General features: G+C 49.6%; 1 protein-coding gene across 1 annotated transcript in view; it reads right to left on the minus strand.

The window, feature by feature from the left end:
- Positions 1–947: 947 nt before the first annotated feature.
- The window catches only part of STK32B (serine/threonine kinase 32B), a 480,888-nt gene continuing 461,575 nt past the window's right edge, over positions 948–20,260 (minus strand). Inside the window, exons 11-12 of the mRNA XM_037829382.1 lie at positions 19,636–19,700; positions 948–2,850 (exon numbers count right to left, since the gene is read on the minus strand). Of these exons, the coding sequence (XP_037685310.1) occupies positions 2,712–2,850; positions 19,636–19,700 (204 nt within the window). The 3' untranslated portion in view covers positions 948–2,711. The remainder of the gene's footprint in view (positions 2,851–19,635; positions 19,701–20,260) is intronic.

Here is a 20,260-nt window from a genome sequence, read left to right on the forward strand (position 1 = left end):
TAGGTGGGGATCCACCAGTCTAAAGGGGGAGAGCCCCTGGGAAAGCCCTGGGACATGGAGAGGAAAAAGCCCTGGGAAGTGGCAGTAGAGCAAGAGATGCTGCCAAAAATAAGCTTTACCTAATTAGAGAGTTTGTGTTGGGCTTGCCCTTATCGTATCCATTCAAAAATGACCAATTACCCATCATGAGCCGATAGCTGTCAGCACCAGAAGTTGGAGGGTGGAACGGGGTGTAGACAGGAACAAGACCTGGCTTCTCTTCTTAGGGAGCTTGCAGGCGAGGAGGACTAACCATGGGCAACAATAACTCTATTGTGCAGCTGAAAGCAGTCAGAGCCATAGAAAGTCACCGGGCACGTGGGAGAGGGTTCTGGGAAGAGATTATATCCAGTTTGGGTTGACGGTTGTCATGGATCCACCAAGTCATTGGGGAGAGGTGGAATTGACCCTTGAGGGATGAGTATCTTGACATATAGAGATGGGAGTTAAAAGACTGGAGAGAGGACAGGGTGGGGAAGGGCAGGGGGCCGAGAATCAAGATGTCTATGTGATAAAACAAGTACTAGTTCACTTGCACCGACATGTGAGCTGCATAAAGGTTGAGTGGCAATTTGAGGAAGTTTGAGGAGTGTGTTTCTCTAGGTAGAGAAGTTTCTGTATTTTACCCCAGTGTATGGATTGTACTTTATAAGCATAAGATAATAATAGCATTAATAACGATGTGAACTGTGATCGAGTTGGGTAGAGCTTTGAAAGGCCAAGCTAAGTTTGACTTTATTCTCTAGGTAAACGTATCTTTGGTGGGTTGTCCTGTTTTCCCCTCCAGTTTCTATGTTTCTAACTAAACATGAGCCTCTTCATTCTAAGAGGAATGTTGCCCAAACCACCCAATCCTGAATTAAAGAACAAAGATGTAAGAAGGTATGAACAAGAAATAGTTTATTCTGAACAAGGAAAGCTGGCTTGACCAGACCCAGGAAATCCAGTGTCTCTAGGGCTCCTCCCAGTTCCTGCACCATAATTCATGAACTCAGTCCAGTAGGAAAACTTAAGTGCTGCTAGGGTCACCGTGGAGCAACCCTGTAATTTCCTGGAGGGGACAAGATGGTGCCGATGGAGAGGTGAAGATGCTGTAAGGTATGCAAGACAAGTAGACCACATGGGCATCACAGTCTAGAAATAGTCTTGGTTCAAAGGAGGAAAAAAGTCACATTTCTTTTCTTTTTTTAAAAAATAAAAGTATAAAACCACACCATACATTAAAGTGTCTCTTAAGAAATCTCAGAGAAGAAATTGACAACCAAAGTTAGATTTGTGATGTAAACAGTGAAAACAGAAGTTGGATGAAAAAATAAACACCTGATCAGACTTTAACAGGGATGTAGAGCTGTCACAAACTCCAGGGAGAAAAGTTACAGAATCATAAAGACCAGGCCTGCTTCTCCAGAAAACTAAACTGCCAAGTGCATGAATGGGAAAGGTTCGCCAAGCAACGATGTTGATGACAATGGTGATGACAAAATAAGGCTGCCATTCAGTGAGCCTGCCCCATGTGCTGGGTGCTACATTTAGGATTTTATTTCCCCCTAAAAGAACTCTGCAAGATTAGTTTTATTATCCTCATTTTAAAAGGAGGAAACCGATGCTCAGAGTGATTAAGTGATTGCCTAAGGTTTTGCTGTTAGTAAACGACAGGAGTGGACACTGAAAAGAAGTGTGATTTCAAAAGTCTATGCTTTATTCAAAGGCAAACTGCTTCCAAAATAGATCATAGAGCAGTTTGTTTTTTGTCAGAACCCACTTACCCCCTAGAATAATCTTCCTACCTGCCTAGGCTTCCTAATTACAAATGTGGAGGCAACTCATCAACGCCAGTTGGGTACCCTGTGTAGGACCACGCTGACGAGCTGAACTGACACCTCCTCGAGGAGGAGATGCAGGGCTCGGCTTCCCTGCTGGATGTTGGGGGGAGGTTTTATGACTCTCTTTGGGAATAACTGATGTCAGTTGACCCAGTTCTCATCTGAGCTGGCCCCTGTGTGCCATCCCAGTACCTCAGGGCCTGGGGCTGCTGAAATTAAAAGGAGGAAGGCATTCTTCTGGGAGCAAGGGGAGGAAAGCATCTGTAGCCCCAGGACCTCAGGGAGCAGGGGGGACTGCACAATGCGCCATGTTGGGAGGTGAGGAGGACTGTGCTCTCGCAGAGAATGCAAATGAAGACACTTCAGGTTTGGCTCCAGGATTTGGGAATGGTGTGTCTGCAGGAGGGTAAAACTCCGCAGGCCTCTCTTTAGCCTTACAGGCTTGCATTTTTTTCTGAAGGTACCCATCTAACAGCTAGGAAGAACTGAGTTGCAAAGTACGCTTCAAATTTTAAAGTTATATTTTGAATTTATAAACAATTTTAGGAATGTCAAAGGTGTTGCGTCTGCTCTACAACTGGATTCTTGTAATTAGAGGTGGGGCAGAGAGCTGTTTAACTCCCTTTGACAGATGCAGAAAACAGGCACAGAAAGGGCAGGGCTTGTCCAAGCTCACACGGGGAATCGGCAGGGGAGCTGGGATCTGAACCCAGGCTTCCCGGCTCTGAGCCCCGGGCTCCTTCTGCATCTGATGTTACTGGAGGTGAGACAGGGTCCTCACTGCACAGAAGGGGCAGGTGGGCAGGGCAGAGAGAATGCAGTCCCAGTGGAGCAGCAGCAGGTGGCGGATTAGCTGCTGCAGCCACGGGAGCAGGCGTGGGTGAGGATGTTGTTGTTGCACCCGTCCCGGAGCTTGCCCTGGGGCTGGCTGCCCGCTCGGTCTTCCGTGTCCAGGAGCTGGCCGCTCTGCCCCTGCTGCCTCCTCAGCCTGGAAGAAAGCACAGCACAGACGGGAGTTAAGGACGTGCGGCAGGGCGCAGGGGGAGGTCCAGGAGCTGCGCCTGGGCAGGCAGAGCGACCGAGGAGCCTTCGGCGTCCAAACCTCCCACTGGCCTGGACAAGCACGATGACCAAAGCATGTTGAGCTCTGGAGCAAGACGGACCTGAGTTCAATGCCCAGCTCGGCCACTAATGAGCTGGGTGCCTTTGGGCGAATTACTGAACATCCCAGAGCCTCAGTTTCTCTGTCTGTGAAATGAACATGATAATTCCTACCTCTTGGGGTCCTTGTGATGTTTGCAGAACATGTGTGTAATTAGCCCACGTTCACCCAGCCAGGAAGAGTGGTGAGACCCACACATCATTCACTTAGTATTTACGCACTAGTACCACTAATGCACTAGCTAGCATGCCAGCGAGCGAGATGGTCATGTTGTCTGACCGTGTAAAGTGGGAGATGGCCACTAACCAAATGGTCACACAAATAAATACTCAAACAGAGGAACACCCAGACTTACAAAATACCCAAATTCAAACTGTGTGAAGGGAAGATAATGCTGATGCCTGGCTGCTTTTTACCACACACCTCACTGCATTTCCTAACAGCTGGCTGCCTGGTTGCCTTCCACCTGATGGAAGAGGTCAACCTCCCTAGGTTTCTGATCCTCAAGTTCAGGTTCGCTCCACTATGCCAAGGCTAAGCTGCATACGGGCAGGGCAGGCATGGAGTGGACATGGGGCTTTTAAGGAGCTGAGAGACCTTTTAGAGCAGGAAGGACTCAGTTGAGACCCTGGTTCCTTATGCCTCCTGCTCAGGTCACCTGGTGAAGTTGCTTATCCTCTTCCGAGCCTCAGTTTCCTATTCTGTAGCTGTGGATGATGCCATTCACTTTTGTGATGGGTTGAACTGTGTCCTCCCAAAACGAAATGTTCAAGTCCTAAACCTTGGTCCCGTGAACGTGACCTTTTATGGAAATAGTCTCTAAAGATGTGATTAGTTAAGATGAGACCAAACTGGATTAAACTGAGCTCTAATCCAACAAGACAGGTGCCCTTATAATACGAGGAAAATTTGAAGACAGACACCAGGGGGAGGTTAGCACAGAGTCAGAGATTAGAGCAGCCATAAGCCAAGGGATGCCAGGAACTGCTGGCCACGCTCAGCAGCTGGACGAGGCCAGGGAGAGCTCTCCCCTCAGGGTTCAGGGGGAGCACAGCTCTGCCGACACCTGGGTACAGACTTCTGGCCTCCAGAACTGTGGGGCAATAAATTTCTGGTGTTTTCCACCATCCAATTTGTGGTCATTTGTTCCTGCAGCAATAGGAAACTGAGACAACATTGCAGGAGGCTGAGGGGACCAGAGAGAATTTATGTGAACTGGAAATAATGCTAATTACTACAAGTTCTACCTTGCTCAGAAAGACAGTTTCCAGCCTGAGTTTACTTAATTTTACATTAGCATGTTCTTGTATGACAGAGTGCTGGGCAGGTTGCAATCATCTCTTGTCCAGATTTAAATTAAACAGGCACTTTTTTTTCACCCACCTAACCCCTGAGTGTGCTTGTCATGCACAGGGCACGGTGGGGGATCCCAAGACGAGGACAACCAGCCCACGCCCCTAGATGGGTCACAGTTGTGTGTGTGCATGCACGTGTGAGTGTGTGAGTGAATGAGTATATGTGTAGTGGGTGATGGCAACAATGTTGATGTTGGTTTTGGGGTGGGTCCTTCAGGTAACCCTGAAATACCCACAGCGACACTGTGTTTTACAGAACAGTGAACTTGGTCAGCACCGTCTCCCGCCCTTTGTCCACCTGCAGGCAGCAGCCCCTCTGCAGCTCCACTGACCCCAGGCTTGGGGCTCCAGGGAGGGTGACTGGGAAAGGGGGACCTGGTTAGAAACATCAGCGCCGAGCTGGTTCTGGGGGACAAAGCAGATGGGGAGGGGAGGAGGTGGTCAGATGCCCTGGGAGAGGCTGGGAATTGCATGGGCATCTCCCTTCCCTGACCCTTCTCTTTCCTCTCCTCTAGTCGAAAAAACTCTCCCAGGCACCTCTGGAAAGTAAATAAGATTAAAACGAGGGAAAATTCAAATGACTAAGAAATCCATGGGAGTGAAAGGGAAATGTGCACACTTCCAAAGGAGGACACCTGTGTTTGGTTCACAGTTGTGATGCTGCAAATTTCTCTGGAATTTGGCAAGACAAAGCTGAATCCGATTCAAATTTTCTTTTAAATGCCAAAATACTGGTGTTTTGGTATTTTTAAACATCAGGGTATACTCAAATATGGTTCTATTGAGAACAAGAGTTGCAATCTTTAGACTCCTGTACTTCTCTAATTATAAAACAAAATAGAGTTTCAAAAGCTTCAAAATAAAGGCACGAACAAAACTCTTCCAAAGAGGGAGAGAGTGATTCTGAAATACTGTATGGATCAGGGAAGGCTGCATTTGAACTTGGCTTTAAGGATTAGTTGGACTTCCACAACTGGCTATGGAGTGGAGTAGCTGGAGGGAGGTAGGGAAGGAGGGAGGGAGAAGATTTCAAATGAAGACATCGCAGTGATGACCAGAGTCCTTTCTGGAGCTGATGGTTTTGGCCACTTTTGCTCCTCCTTTGGACCAGAGAAATTTCAAGGAATAGAATTAACTGTTTCAATCTCCCTTCCTCTAGGAGAGGCTTTATGTGACCAAGAGTGTTGGCCTGGGGCCTTGAGCCATGACTAAATGAGGGGAGGGTCATGCCCTTGCAGCTGACCCCCAGGTTCAGGGTCTGAGCCAAGGGGGCAGAATTGGGAAGGAAATTTCCTTCTGTAGGCATCTACCTACCATCCATCCACTCTCCCATTCACCCAATCATCCATTCATCATTCACCCATCCATCAGTACATCCACCCACCCATCCATAAATACACCCACTCACCCATCCATTTTCTATTCATGTATCTACCCATTCACTTACCCATCTGTCCATTCATCTACCCTTCCCCCATCTGTCCATCCATCCGCTCCCATCTGTCCATCCATCTACACCCACCTGACCATTCACCCATTTGCTCATCTACCTCTCATCTACCCACTTATCCACACATTCACCCATCCACTCTTCTATCCATCTAATCCATTCACCATTCACCCATCCATCAATACATGCATCCCTCCACCCTCCCATTCATTTATTCATCCCCCCATTGATCTATCCATTCATTCATTTCATCCATTCCTCAGCCACCCACACACCCTCCATTTACCCATCAACCCCATCCAACCACCTATTATCTCACCATCTATCCATCCATCTGTATATCTCTCCACCGTCCTCCTGTCCACCCATCTACCCCGATCTATCTATCCAACTTCTCCTGTATTTTCATTCATCTCCCCCTGCCCACCCATCTGACCATGACCTTTTCTCTGGTGACCACCTCATCTACCTACCCACTTATCCCTCCATCGTTCCACTCAACTTCACCACCAGCACTGTCTGTGTGCCAGGCGCTGGGCTGAGCCCTAGATAGACAAACAGGAACAAGAAAGCGCTCCTGCCTCAGTTCCTGTCTGTGAGAAACTCATGGTTGAAAGGAGCTGGGGAGCAGGACAAAAAAGCAACAGTGAACATTCCTGTGAAGAAGTCTCTGCTAGAAGGAGAGGTAGGGTACAGTGTTAACAGCCTGGGCTTTGGAGCCAGGCTGCCTGGTTCTGACCCTGGGCCTGCCATTTGATAGCCATGTTACCTTGGCAAGCCTGCTCCAAACCCAGGACTCCTGCTCTTTTCCCTGAATCGTATGCCATGAAATATGGACCCTGGAGGAAGAGAGCAGGGAATGATTTTCCATGCTCGAAAGGAGTTAGGAAGGCTCACATTGCCCAAATAGGAGTCCATGAACCAAGACAGAGATATGAAAGCATTCGGGCTGGCTCCGAGAGCCAACAGCCCAGTTATCTGTAACTCAAGAGGAAATGAAAAAGGGGTTGACATATCCTACTAGACGCAGCTCAATTCTATTGATGCAAATTGACTAGTTATCTTCGTGATGGCAGGAACATTTCATTTTCTCAGGCAACTTATCAAATTAATTGTCAGCTTTGTGACCAGAATTCTGAGTGACAGACGGGAGGGCTCTCGACCTCAGGAAGTCAACTACTAGATGCCAAGAAGAATGTTCCAGGACACAGAACCTAAATCTATGTGAGAAGGACACATGAACATCCGCAATAAACATGGAGGGATGCATTTTTCCAAGGCAAAGCACAGCACTGGAGCAAAATAAAACTGCGACCAAACTAATTTCAAACCAAGCTCCTGGATGGAGTCAATTTAACGGGCCAACACTAATCTCCGACAGACAACCCATAGGTGAGGCTTGGTCTCCACGGGAAAGGAACCAGCTCTTGACTGTCCACTGTGGTTTAAAAAAAATTTTTTTAAAATCATTTTCATGTGCTTTTCTACATATTCATATCATTTCACTTGTTCTCCCCTTGTATCTTTCATGGTGTCATGGGAAGAATACAGGCTTTGCAGTTTTCTAGAATTAGATTAGAATCCAGTTTTGCCATTTCCTAGCAGAGTGACCTGGAGAAACTCCATCAACTCCCTTCAGCCTCTCTTTCCTTGTCTGTAACGCGGTGACAGTAACACCTCCTAACAGGGGAAGAGGGATTGATGTGTGAAATCTGCTTTGTCCACAGCAGCTACTTTACAAAGGGCAGCTGTTTCTCCCATGATGATCACAGTATGGAGTTACTTCCATTTTACAGATGGAGAAACTGAGGACCGGGGACGCTCACCTTCCTGCCACGTAGTCCTGAGGCCTGTCCCCTGGCAAGGAGGGTCCCACAGCTGGCTCTGCAACCCTCGTCCTGGGGGTCAGGGTGTCAGGGCAGGGGGCCTGAAGGAGCGAGGGGCTCCCACCCCAGCTGAGGCATGTTGCAAAACAGCAAATGCAGGAACGGGGCCACACGGAGCATCTGAGGAACAGGACTCAAAGTGGATGAACCAGGACCACTGGCCCAGAGTAGGGGCGCCAGCCCCAGGAGCCACAGGGGGGCCCACTGGCCTGGGAAGACCAGGGCCCGGCCCGGATCGGCCCCCGCAGCCTGGATTCCTGCCCAGTTAGGGTCTTTCCCCCACTGGGCGAGAGCCTGCAGCATGTCATTTCCTGCTTCAAGGCCCCCAATCCAGTGACCGGCTTGGGTCACTGTGTCGGGGGATGGGGGGATGGGGGGATGGGGGAGGGTGAATAAAGGAATAAAGGATCCAGCCTGGTCTGGGCCCTTCATTAGCAGGGCATCTGTTTGCACCGGCAGGCAGGCTCGTCTCACCATCCCCAGGGGAAAAGGGGAGCAGTCCTAATTTAATGGAGCCCTAGCAGGGCAAAAATTGGATTGCTATTTGCAGAACTGGTGAGCCAGCTGCCCTTAGGGATGTTGATTTGCATGAGTTAACATGCAAAAGCCTGGAGCTTTTGTTCTTGAGGCTGAAGGAGCTGGGACAGATTGCTGGTTGTTTTTATGTATCTGTGTATGTATGTGTCGGTTCAAAATTAAGGCAAAAGTGACTTTTTGACACAGCACTTAATTGATACCTCACTATATAGGTCAGATAATTTTGTACATAATTAATATTACTAGCAAATACTTGTGCAGTGCTCTCTATGTGACAGGCACTAGCAAATGCTTAGTGTATTTTAACTCACTTGTCCTTGCAACACTCCCACGAGGTACATATTAACACCCCATTTTAAAGAAAAGGAAACTGAGGCACAAATGCGAGGCCCCAGGTCACAGAGCTAGCAAGGGTCAGAATTTGAACCCAGGCAGTTTGGCATTTTGAATACTGCCTCTTTATGGGTCCCAAAAGCAGAATTGAAATTCCTGGGAAATTTTAGGATTTATGCCCAATTAAGGGATGGGTTAGCTGTCTGGGGATGAGGCGCTGATACTGAAGGGAAGGAAAGAGAGATGAATTTTCCTCTCAGATTAAAAATCAAAACGTCTTCTGGTCTAATGGTGCCTAGACTGCAGAAATCCCTTCTCCAGCCTCCCTAGCAGAGGCCCAGCCAGTCTTCACGCACACCCTCCAGGGCCGGGTTGTCCGCCCCCTCTCAAGACAGCTGTTTCCAAAGGGAACAGCTCGGATCCTTAGAAATGTCTCCTCCCCATGGAACTGAAATAGAGAAAGACGCTGCCAGATGGCTCCTCCCCATCGGCCTTCAGTCTGCCCTCTAGAATTATTCAGGTGCGTCTGATTTCTCTCTCCCAGGCACATTCCTTCAGCTTGTAGAAAGCTCCTGCGCTAAAATCTTCCGTGGCCCCTCAGCTCCACTCTGCCCACGCCCCACGGCTCTCCCGGGTGTCTGCCTTGCACAGACCATGGCAAAGGCCGTCGGCCCCGGACTCCGTGTGGGGCTGGCCAATGGGGAGCCTGGGCAGATGGAGGAGGGAAGAGAAGTTCGGGAATTTGTCCCCCAGTTCCCCCCCTACACTGTTCCCTTTTGCTACTGGCAACACTGGAAGGTCACTGCTCCTTCCACAGCAGCCCTGTCCACCGACCCTCCCTCTGGGCTCCGGCCTCCTGTCTCTTACAGCCTCTGGGCAGTCACGCCTTGGAGTCTACGAAGCCCCAGGTCTCTGCCTTGTCCGCTGTAGTTCCCCCAACCCCACCCTTGTAAACTGACCTTTATAAATCAATTCTCCATCCAGTGTTTCCTGTGGGATTTTGACAAACATAACATCATTCCAGCTTCACGTGAGACATCGCTTCCTTAAATAAAAACTCGGTATAACAGACTGCTCCGCTTTCAAACCTCATCACTTATTGGGAACATCACCTTGTATGCAATTCTTATTTCCAATATTCAGTAACGGTCATCGGCCAGAAGCATGAAAATTCTGTTTTATTTGACAGTGCCTGAAGCAAAACTTATTTGAGGAAGCCTTGGCAGCCAAACCATGGATGTGATACAGCGAAATGGGGCGTATTTTCTTCCCATCCTCTCCTGGCCTGCTCTATACCCCTCTGCAAATGGGCTCATCTCTAGCAACACTGGCCGGATGGCTGGTTCAGGTCTAAGTCATAGGGGTTGATGGAGTGCCGCCTCATTCAACCCGTCCGCATTAAATCCTGTATCCATAGTTTGGAATAGGAATCAGAGACCCCCATTTCAGGGATGAGAAAGACACGAAGTGGACGAGCCACAGGTTGTTGGTTATGCCCCTTCTCAGAGGGGGAGTCCTGAATCAAAAGCAGGACTATGCTCTTCCCGTCTTCTGGGCTAAAGTGCCCTTTGCACTACTCCTTCCCGTCCACCCTCACTAGCCAGTTTGGTCTCTCAACTGACTCAAGAGTGAGGCTTGCTGGGACCTTACTGATCTGGGGGTGGGGGGCCCAGGAAGGGGATGCTGGCCCTGGACTGGGGCCCCGATGGCTGGGCAGTCACTAACGGTGTTCCCCAAATAATCTGATTTGCACCCTCTCCAGGCACATGGCAGGGTGCATTCCCTGGCTCCCCTGTGGTTGGGTGAGGCCGTGTGACTAGCTCTGGCCAACGAGCATGGGTAAAAGTGTGCTACCATCAGGCTGGAGTCTTTAACTGCCAGAGTGAGACCCTCCAATGGTGTTTCCTTCTGTCATGGTCACTGCAATGTTCCAGATGGTGGCTGCTTCGTCAGTTTGGATTCTGCACTGAGGAGGAGGCGGGCGGCGGGGTTGTGGGAGCAGCACCCCCAGCTGACCCACCACGGGCATGGAGCACGAGCAAGAAACAATCCTTTGTTGTTGTAAGCCACCAGAACTGGGGGGTTGTACCTGGTTTTCGGGACTGGCTCAGAAGACGGGTCTGGAGGTCCAGAGACTTGTCCATTGGTGGATAATGGCCTCAGTCCAATTCTGGGCTGGAGAGTTAGTTCCCGGTGGGAAATCTGTGTGGCTCTCCAGGAATGACTCTTTCGGGGTCAAGGGGCCTGAGTTAGTGGCCCCCTTTGCTTTGGCTTCCTCCATGCCTGGGCAGCCAGCCTGCCCCACGAGCATCCCTCACTCCATCTACGGGTACCGCGTTCCACCTGCCCAGAGGTGGAAGGGAGGAGCTAGATGGGAAACCAAGCGAGGAGACCACCTTCTCTTTATTGACTTGCCCCACCCGTCAACACCTGCCTCGCCCCATTCTTTCCTTCTCCTGGACTTTCGTTAAGGCTCTACTATCATCACTACCATCTGTACTTTCCAAGTGGAGCAGTAGTGGACACCATTATTTTGTCTTTCCAACACTGAGTTCAAACTGGGACAGCCACCTTTTTAGAGACCTCACCCCCTGGTCATAGTTATTGGTCTAAGGATGGCACCTGACCCAAGGATTACCAATCAGAATCCTCCTGCAATGGTCAGTTTTAATTGGTCAGGGAAAGGCACGTGACCCAAGCTGGGCCAATCAGAGCCACTTCCTGAAATATTTGGAATTTGAGATCAGCAAAGCTTTCTCCATCTTCCCTTGTCTTCAGCTCCCTGTTTAAATCCATTGTGTGTTTGGAGGTAGAGTTGGGAAGCTTTGCAGCTCTCAGAACTCACGCCTTCCACGGCATGGGAAGAAGTGGTTTAGAGAGGAAAAATGAAGTCATGCAGAGAAAAAGAATAGTTGGGAGAAGGAAGTAGTGACCGCTGGCAATGCCCCAGGCTCTGGATCCCAGTCACCCTGGGCTCCTGGAGCCATGATGTTTCCAGGTTAAGCCACTAGTAACACATCCTTACCTTTACACAAAGCTTTGCAATGTACAAAGCCCTTTCATATATTTTGTATTCATACTTAATGCAATTTCAAAAACAACCCTTTTCACTTTTTAACAAGATTCACAGAATGCTTTCCCCTTCACTGTCTCATTGAGACCACAGGATAACCCCAAGGGCAGGCAGAACTGTTATATTTGATTTGATCCCCATTTTGCACATGAAGTCTCAGGCTCAGAGATTCTGAGTCATTTGCTCAAGGCCACACAGCGAGTTAGTGGCAGAATCAGAACTGAAGGCAGATCTTCTCTCTGGGGCTGGGGGGGCCCTCTTTCTATTCTTAGTGAACCTCAAGGATCTTTTGGAATCACTGCCTTTCTTCAACTATTTTTATGAATACCTACTAGTGCTTTGTTTATACTGTACCTTTAGGCTTGGCATCTAGATTTTTTCATACAGGATATATTTAAAGCAAAATTGTAATATCTTTTCCCTAGATCCTTAAGAGTTGGTGAGAAATCTGCAAACATTTGCTGGTGAACAAGAGGTATTTTCTCTTTGAAACTCTTTGCACACTTGCTTCACTGATGCTCACTGTATGTTGTCAGTTTGAGCAATTGATCAAATATTTATAGTATGCCCTGGATGTGCAAGGAAGCACATGGCAGGCTGTGGGCAATTTGGTTTGATTTCAGGCTCCACCAGCTCAGTGACTTTGGGCAAGACATCCTGTCTTCCCAATCAAATGCCTGTCTCGGAAAAGGGGTAACAGTTCCATCCCATCCACGTACATATTTCTAATTAGGGTTAAATCTAATACTGTACATGAGAGAGCTTCAGGAATCATTGGTAAGGATAAGGCATTTATGCTCTTTAAAGAAGCTTCCTCTCTACTAATCTACCTATGGCAAATGTCATTACTTTTATGATTACCATTATTTTATTTATTTTACATTGTAAAATAACTTTTCTGAAAGTAATAGGCATATTTAAATTTTGGGTTGCAATTTGGGAGAAACAAAGGGTTAAATGATGAGACAGCAGTAATAGGGAGACTTTACCAGTCCTTGGAGGGTCTTAGTGGAGAATCCAAGGTGGGCTCTTGAGAGGATAGAAGAAGACAGCTAGATTAAGTCGTGTCAGAGGAATTACCAATTGGTCCTAAGTGCTCATTTCAGAGCATCTTAACTGTTTCTCTTCTGTCACTTACATACATTCTTAGCAGTACCCTATGGTTATTTCCCTTGGATATTTTAATAAGAGGTTTAGTTTTTGTAAAAATTAAAAGGGAGAGAGTCATTATCCCGTTCCATATACCGGAAAGAATGTGGGTTTAGGAGGCCCCCATGGTTCTGGAATCCCACAGAGTGTGTATCAATTCTAAGTAAATCACCTCCTAGTAACCTCAAGCAAATGACCATTCTCTCTGGTTGTCAATACTTACAACTCAAGGTTGTGATGAGAATTCATTTTAGATAAAATGTAAATGTATATAAAGCACTAAGCTTTAAGCACAGTGTGGAGTGTATTTTAATATACTCGACAAATGGCAGTAAGTATTAATTTCATTTAACTGGTGAGCAATGAGGTTTTTCTATATAAGAGGTAGGAAATTAGACTAGGATTAAAGCAATAACAAGATTTACTTTAAAACAGACAATTAGATCATGGTTACAATTTTCAAATTTATACTCGGCTTCATTCCACAACAGATTCAATATGGCCTGTAAATATTTACATCATAAAATAAGATACCTTTTATTTTTAATTGGATAAGCTATATAAAGGGAAACTAAGGGTGGTAATATAAATGCTTTAAGTCTGAGCAGGCCAATCTACAGCATGTGCTTCTCGGAGAGACAGAGGTTGCATAAATTCACAGACCTTGTTAGGGTCTATATGTCTCTCCTGAATCTACTAGACACCTGCAAGCATTTTATTTTCACACCTTTTACTGGCTGAGACTGATGTGTTTGGATCAATCACCCTTTTTAACCAGCCTACCATTTCCTTTGAGACCTGAGTGAAATCCACAAATGTCCCTGATTCCTGTGTGATTTCTTGATGTAGAGTTTCCATGAAACTACTGTGATTCTGCAATCTAAGCAGCCTTTTTAGGATTCTTTCATCTCTGGCTGAAATCCCTCCTGCTGTTTCAGGTCTCTGAGATGACTTTCTCTGGCCATTTTCTTGGACTTTTGAAAGGCATCCACCGGCTTTATCTAGAAGGATTCCCAGAAAGCCTGGCCCCGCTCATGCCCTCGGCCTGTGCTTTGCCCTTTCCATCGCGTCCTCGGGCAGTAAAGCCACTGTTCTCTTTCTGACACTCAGAGGCACCCTTAAAGTTGGGGTTATGTTTTTCATCAGTTTCATTGGTTTCTGGGAATAAAAACACCTCCTGATAGAATTGCTCCAGGAATTGAATGAGAGCCCAGCGGCAGGGAGCAAGGTCCAGCACGGCGTGGCCCGGGGAAGGTGCTCTCAACTCTGAGCCGCCTTCCTTGCTTATCCTCATCCCGAAAGTCAAAGTTTGGGACCACAATGTCCAGAATTGCAAAGACTGGAGAGAACCTGAATATGCTGTCCTTGATTCCAGCCGGGATGGATTCTCAAAGTTGGCCACTTCTGGATATGGAATTTTGGGGGAAGGTGCCAGAAGGGAAGAGTTGCCCCACTATGTTAGTCTGTGAAATGGAGACAATAGTCCTTCTCTTCCTTCCCAGTGGGGTCTCGAATAGATCAAAGGGATGTCACAGCACTTGGCAAATGGCACAGACCTGGGTGAAGTCAAGAAGTCACTGCCCTCTAGCCCAATCCTTAGATGGCACAGTCCTTGATGGTACAGATGAGGAGCCAGAGGGTCAGAGAGGCTGGCGACTCCACCATGATCAGCAAGACCTGGACCTGATCCACATCCATCTGGTTCTCAAGCCTGAGATGAAGCATGTCCCTCGTGCCTCTTTGGCTGTAGCTCCTCATGGTTCCAAGCCACGCTGGAGGGTTCCAGTCACATTGCTGGGGTCCTCTAGTGTTGGAGACCTCTGGGAGGCCACCAGGGCAGATGAACTCGGCAAACTTTAAATGTACTTTAGTTGTTTAGCTCGCCGTAGCCCTAGTCTAGGCGCTCCTCCTTTCACAGCAGAAGGTGGGCCGTGGTTTGCTGCTGTCATGTGGTCTCCGGAGGGTTACGTATGGTGGACTGTGGTCACCTTCATTTGTTGCCCCTGAGAATGACTGGGTTTGCCAACAGACAGCATCTGTCAGGCTAGAGGTGATTCCCTATCCATTCAGTCAACACCTAATGCCCACTGCGAAGGGCCATTGTGCACTGTGATTTAGTGCTTGGGTTCCGGAGCCACTTTGCTTGCCATGGGAGCCCACATCCACCAAATCAAGCCTCTCTATGTCTACGTTTCCTCGCCCGTAACACAGCAGAAATAAAAGTAACTGACTCACAGGGCGGACACACAGACCAAGTGGGTTAAGGAGCCTGGCACAGAGCAGGTGCCCTTTGAAAGTCAGCTTTAGACTCTACTCCCTGCAAGCCCCCAGTGTCCCCGGATGAACTGGACAGAAACTCCAGAGACCAGCCTCTTGTGGACAGCAGCCCTTCCCTCCTGGAATGAAGCTCATTCCATCAGCAGGTGAACTCCCTGCTGTATCCCAGTGCCCGGCCCAGGGGAGGTGCTGAGTAAGTACCTGCTGAGAAAATGGAAAAGGACACGCAGCAGAAAGAGCACAGGACCTGGGGAGTGGAAGATTAAATTCCAAGTACTTCATATTCCAAGTTAGAGCTGCAAGACCTTGGGGACACTAATCATATGTGCTTCAAAGGAAGGTGATGGGTAAGGATTAAAGCCATGGTTCTCAACTGGGGGCAACTTTGCCCTACCAGGGTGCACTTGGCAATGTCTGGAGACACTTTTGGTTGTTGCAACTAGGGGGATGCTACCGGCATGTGATGGGGGACAGGGAGGCGGTGAAACATTCCACAGTGCACAGGATAGCCCCCACGACACAGAATGTTTCAACCCAAAATGTCATAGTGCCAATGTCGAGAAACCCTAGACTAATGGAAGTCACTGTAAAACTATAAAATCATGTAACATTCTTGATTATTCTTCTCAGTAGTCTCATTTAGTGTAACAGATGTGGTATTACATTTTTAAAATCGGATATTTTAAAGGGCTCCAAAGCTAGCTTTAGTGTCATTTTATGCCTGCTTTTATTTCTTTATGAGGTGACACACCAGGATGGAAAACACAGCTCCTCAAACTCCTCTCTCACAGGGGCTGCTTCTTCTGCAAAACTTTGAGAAATGCTGTTGAAAAGACCTCTTGGAAAAATCATTCATGCTCAGATCGTTGGGCAAAAATAGGACAACGAGCCCCACAGCACATTTCTCAAATTAACAGAAGCACCAGCTGCCGAGGCCTCCCAAGTCCCAACCAGCCTGCAAGCAGATGCTCCGCCGGGCTCGGGAGCCTTTCGCCAGCTGCGACCACTCGCCAACGATAAGCCACATCGCCAGAACTGATTTTAATTTTCTTTTCTGTTTAGAAACCAAGGCCCAGTGAGGTTAAACCAAGGGCACCTCCGCCGTGTTCCCACGGTGACCTGCGTGTGTGTGCATCCTGGCACCGCCTGCCCCGCGGGCCGTGGGCTTCTCAAGGCAACAGGTCCTGCTAGAGCCGCGTCCGTCTGTCCAAGGACTGGATGAAAATCTCTGTTGCACTCACTCCCTGCCTCACCTGGCTGGTCTCTTCACCACGGGGTGGGGGGACCTTCCCTCGCTGCCCCTAGAGCTTTTTCTGGCCCAGGAGACATGCTCGGCCCATGCAGGAGGCAGGCGGCTATGCAGGGAAGTTAAAGCCTCGGGACCGTCCCTCAGCCCCAGGGGGACTCAAAGGTGTAGATAAGTATCCCAAGGTCGGGGAAGAGAGTGAGCTGGGAGGGTGAGCTCAGAACCCAGCAGGGATTCACCGTTTGGAGGCACAGCTTCCTGCGCAAGTTTCCAGGCTATTAAGCACCAGAATGACTTGAAGAGCTGGTTCAAATGCAGCTCGCAGGGTGTACTTTCTGGAAGCTTCTGATGTGGAAGGTGTGGACTGGGAGGCAGAAAGTCTGAATGCTAACATCCCCCAGGGGATTCTGAAATGCTTTCCTGGGACCAGGGGATTTCTTTCTGATTCCTCTTTGCAGCCCCCACGGGGCAACTGTGGGGCACCGAGTTGGCCGTTGTGCCTCAGGCCAACAGGCAGGTCCCCAGGGAGTGAGCGGGGAAATGACGGGGGGCAGAGGTGTGGGAGGAGGCAGGGGTCCCAGCCGAGCGCGGAGGGAATCCCGGCTCAGCGTCCCCTCCAAGGCCAGTGCATCCGCCAGACTGATGACGTCTGGAAGGAGGCGGCTGATTTAATTTCCCAGCAGCTCACGTGCCAGCACAGCAGCTGCTCCCTGCACGGGCTTGCAGAAAGGGGTGGGGGGTGAACAGATGCCATTTTGTTCTTGTTTTAAAGGGAAAGCTTGACTGGTTAAAAGGGGGAAACCTCGGTTTGGGGCAGATCACGTGTGGTGAATCTACTTCTCAGAAGTATCTTTGCAGATGAGAAGCTGCAGCGGGGGGTGCTGGGGCTGGGTGCACCGGGGCTTCCCTGCCTCCTGAAGGAGCAGGGGTGGCTTGACATGGATACGCAGATGGTAGACAGTGTGGGCATCTCAGTGGGATGCGGTAAGACCTCCCGCCTTGGCATTTCTACATGGCAGGTGGGGAGAGGCTGGGGCAGGTGCCGCTCCCTGCTCACCTGCTCTGACAGGTGGCCTATCAGCCTTCAGGGCCAGGTGGAAGCTCCTCAGGTGAGCAGCAAAGTGGGGGTGACAGGGCAGGGACTGCTGCTGCCTCCAGGCTGACGCCCCTTGAGGATATGCTTTTTCATGTCTCTTGCTTTTGCACAGGCTGTTTTTTCCTAGCTCCCCCGTCTGGCAACTCACTTCAGCCCTCTTCCCGTACTTTGCCAATGCCTGCTAACTGTGCCAACCTGACTTCAAAACCCACGACCACAAATCTCAAAGGGCGTTTCACTCAGCACGACTGAGCAATCCCATGGCATTTCCCTAATCGATTTGCATTTCCACATTAAAAAAAAAATATATAATTAGTTGATGCTACTGTAGTTGGGTTTCTGCTAAAATAGCCAGTCGGAAGCCCTAAATGACACAAGGATGGATCTCGTTTTCATTAGAAGGAGACAATTTGGATGCTTCAGAATCTAAATGGAAGCATCTTCTGGCACGCGGCTAAATGTGAAAGGCGACTGCTCTCTGCTGGGGTTCCACAGCCCCCAGTCATTGTGCTGCAGCCTTTGGCAGGTCACGCTGTCTGAGGGCTGATGAAGAACCCACAGAACTGATAAAGGAGGGAGGTGAGGCTGCCTGGAGCCGTGGTCCCTGAGGTTCAGGGGGCTCCCGTGGACTGGCTTTCTAAGGCTGGGGGGTGGGGGGTGGCTGTGAGCCTTGGGCAGGCAGGACGCAGGCAAACCGATGAGCCCGGAAGCCCTCACCACAGCAGTGCCCAGGATAAATGACAGGCTGCTGCCGCCTCACCTTCCCCGGTGTTCCCCTGGGGTGGTTCTATGTCCTGCCCATCAGACCCAAGCACCCCTCGCTTCCTACACTCTGCCACTACGCTGCTCTGGCACTCAAACCTCTGCAGTCCCCTGTGTCACCTGGCTGCTTCCCACCTCTGGGATTTGCACGTCTTGTCCCCCAGTCTGAACCCAGGCTGTCCCCAGCCTGCCCTCCAGACCTCCCAGCACACCCCCTCCGAGGCCACCCCTGACCACCCAGATTGAGCCTGGTGCCTGCAGAGAGAGAGAACCCCACAGTTGGGGCCGCCTTTAACCCCTCACTCATCCTCTGTGTCGTAGCCAGAATAGGCTGAACATGGACAGAGGCATCAAGATCAACCTCATATTTATCCGTCTGACCCTCCTGGAGGGCAAGAACATACCTGGTTCATCTCTGCCCACTGAAGGCCTGGTTTGGTGTTGGTCAAAGGGAACCAAACTGCAGTCAGTCCCACCGCAGGATCTCAGCACCCGCCCCAGGAGCCCAACTGTGCCCGAGCTCCCACTGACAGATCGGTCCTAAGCCCCCAGATAGTAACTTGGCTGGGACCCAGCCCAAGCCTTCTTCTTCCTTTGCTGACCCCAGTCAGGCCAGACCCCAGCTGAGCTCCTCCCAGCCCAGCATCTACCCATTCCCAACCAGCCCGCCACAGCCACCTGACCCGAGTAAATAATAACAATAATACTAATGCTAATAATAATCATCTGATAGACTGAGTAACCCCACCACGCTAGGCACTTCATTACCAGCCTCACTGAATTCTTACCACCACCACCCTGCAGGGCAGTGATTTCCATTTCGCTGATGCCAAAACTGAGGCTCAGTGAAGTTATGTAACTTGCCCCAAATCACTCCTGTAGGGACACAAGCAAGACTGGAACCTCAGCCTGTGTTCGCAGGTTGAACTGTGTCCTTCCCAAAAGACTGGTCCAAGTGCTGCCCCCCAGCACCTGTGCAGGCAGCCTGATTTGGACATAGACTCGTTGCAGAAGGAATGAAGTTAAGACGAGGTCATCCTGGATGAGAATGGGTCTAACATGGCTGGGGTTCTTACAAAAGAGGGCAGAGGCACAAAGACACAGATGCACATGCACACACACACACACGGAGAAGGCTGCATAAATGTGGAGCCTGAGACTGGGGTGCACAAGGGCTGCTGGTGCTAGCTCTGTTTTCAGGTGAGGACCCTGAGGCCCGAGAAGTAGTCGCACCTTGCTCAGGCCGCGCTGCAGAGTTAGGATTATGATGTGGGTCAAATACCAAACCCAGAGCATTGCCCCCTCCAGTGCCCTGCGCCTCCCCCTGCCCTCACTGACAGCTATCACTGCCCCTCCAGTGTCACCGGCTGGCTTCCTTCAGGGACCTGGGGGCACGCTGCTCCCAGGAAGCACTTCGGTCATTTTTCATGCTGCAAGGAGGACTTACTTCTCTCGGTTGAATATGATGAATTCCTTCCGCACGGTCTCCAGACACTGCTGCAGGTGTCCGTTCTGCAAAGATCACAAAGAGGTGCCTGTGAGTGACCGAGCATTGTCCGGGGAGACAGGAGGTGGGAGCGAGGGGCCCACAGGTGCTTGTGGGATGAGCCGAGTGGCTGGGGCAGGTACCGGTTATGTGTGCAGCTGTTTCCAACGGTTGCCTGGCAGACAAAGATGTATTTTCTCTATTTCAACTTAAAAAATGATGCCAGAATGAAATGTGGGTTGCAAGTGGTGAGCTTTGTCTCTGATTGGATGCCCATTAGACCTAATGGAGACGCATGCAGGACAAGAATTTTAAGAGCATCAGGCGAAGGTGCTGGTTATCTTCTAGAACAGGCACCAAGAACCTTCGGTGCCCACCAATGTCCTCTAACATGCATCTCGGAGGCTGCCTGAATGCCGAGGTAGAAGCACAGCCTGCCTGGGAAACCCGCTGCCCCGTCTTTTGCTCTCTTCTTAGTGCACACTCAGGCTTCTCCGGGACCAGTTTCTCCAGCAGGCACAGCGGGAACAGGGTCTGGGGCCCGCAGTACTTTTAGGGGTCACAAAGATATTTTAATTTCTTTTAA

This window comes from Choloepus didactylus, chromosome 3 (genome assembly GCF_015220235.1).
Source record: "Choloepus didactylus isolate mChoDid1 chromosome 3, mChoDid1.pri, whole genome shotgun sequence".
NCBI classification, from domain to species: Eukaryota; Metazoa; Chordata; class Mammalia; order Pilosa; family Megalonychidae; genus Choloepus; species Choloepus didactylus.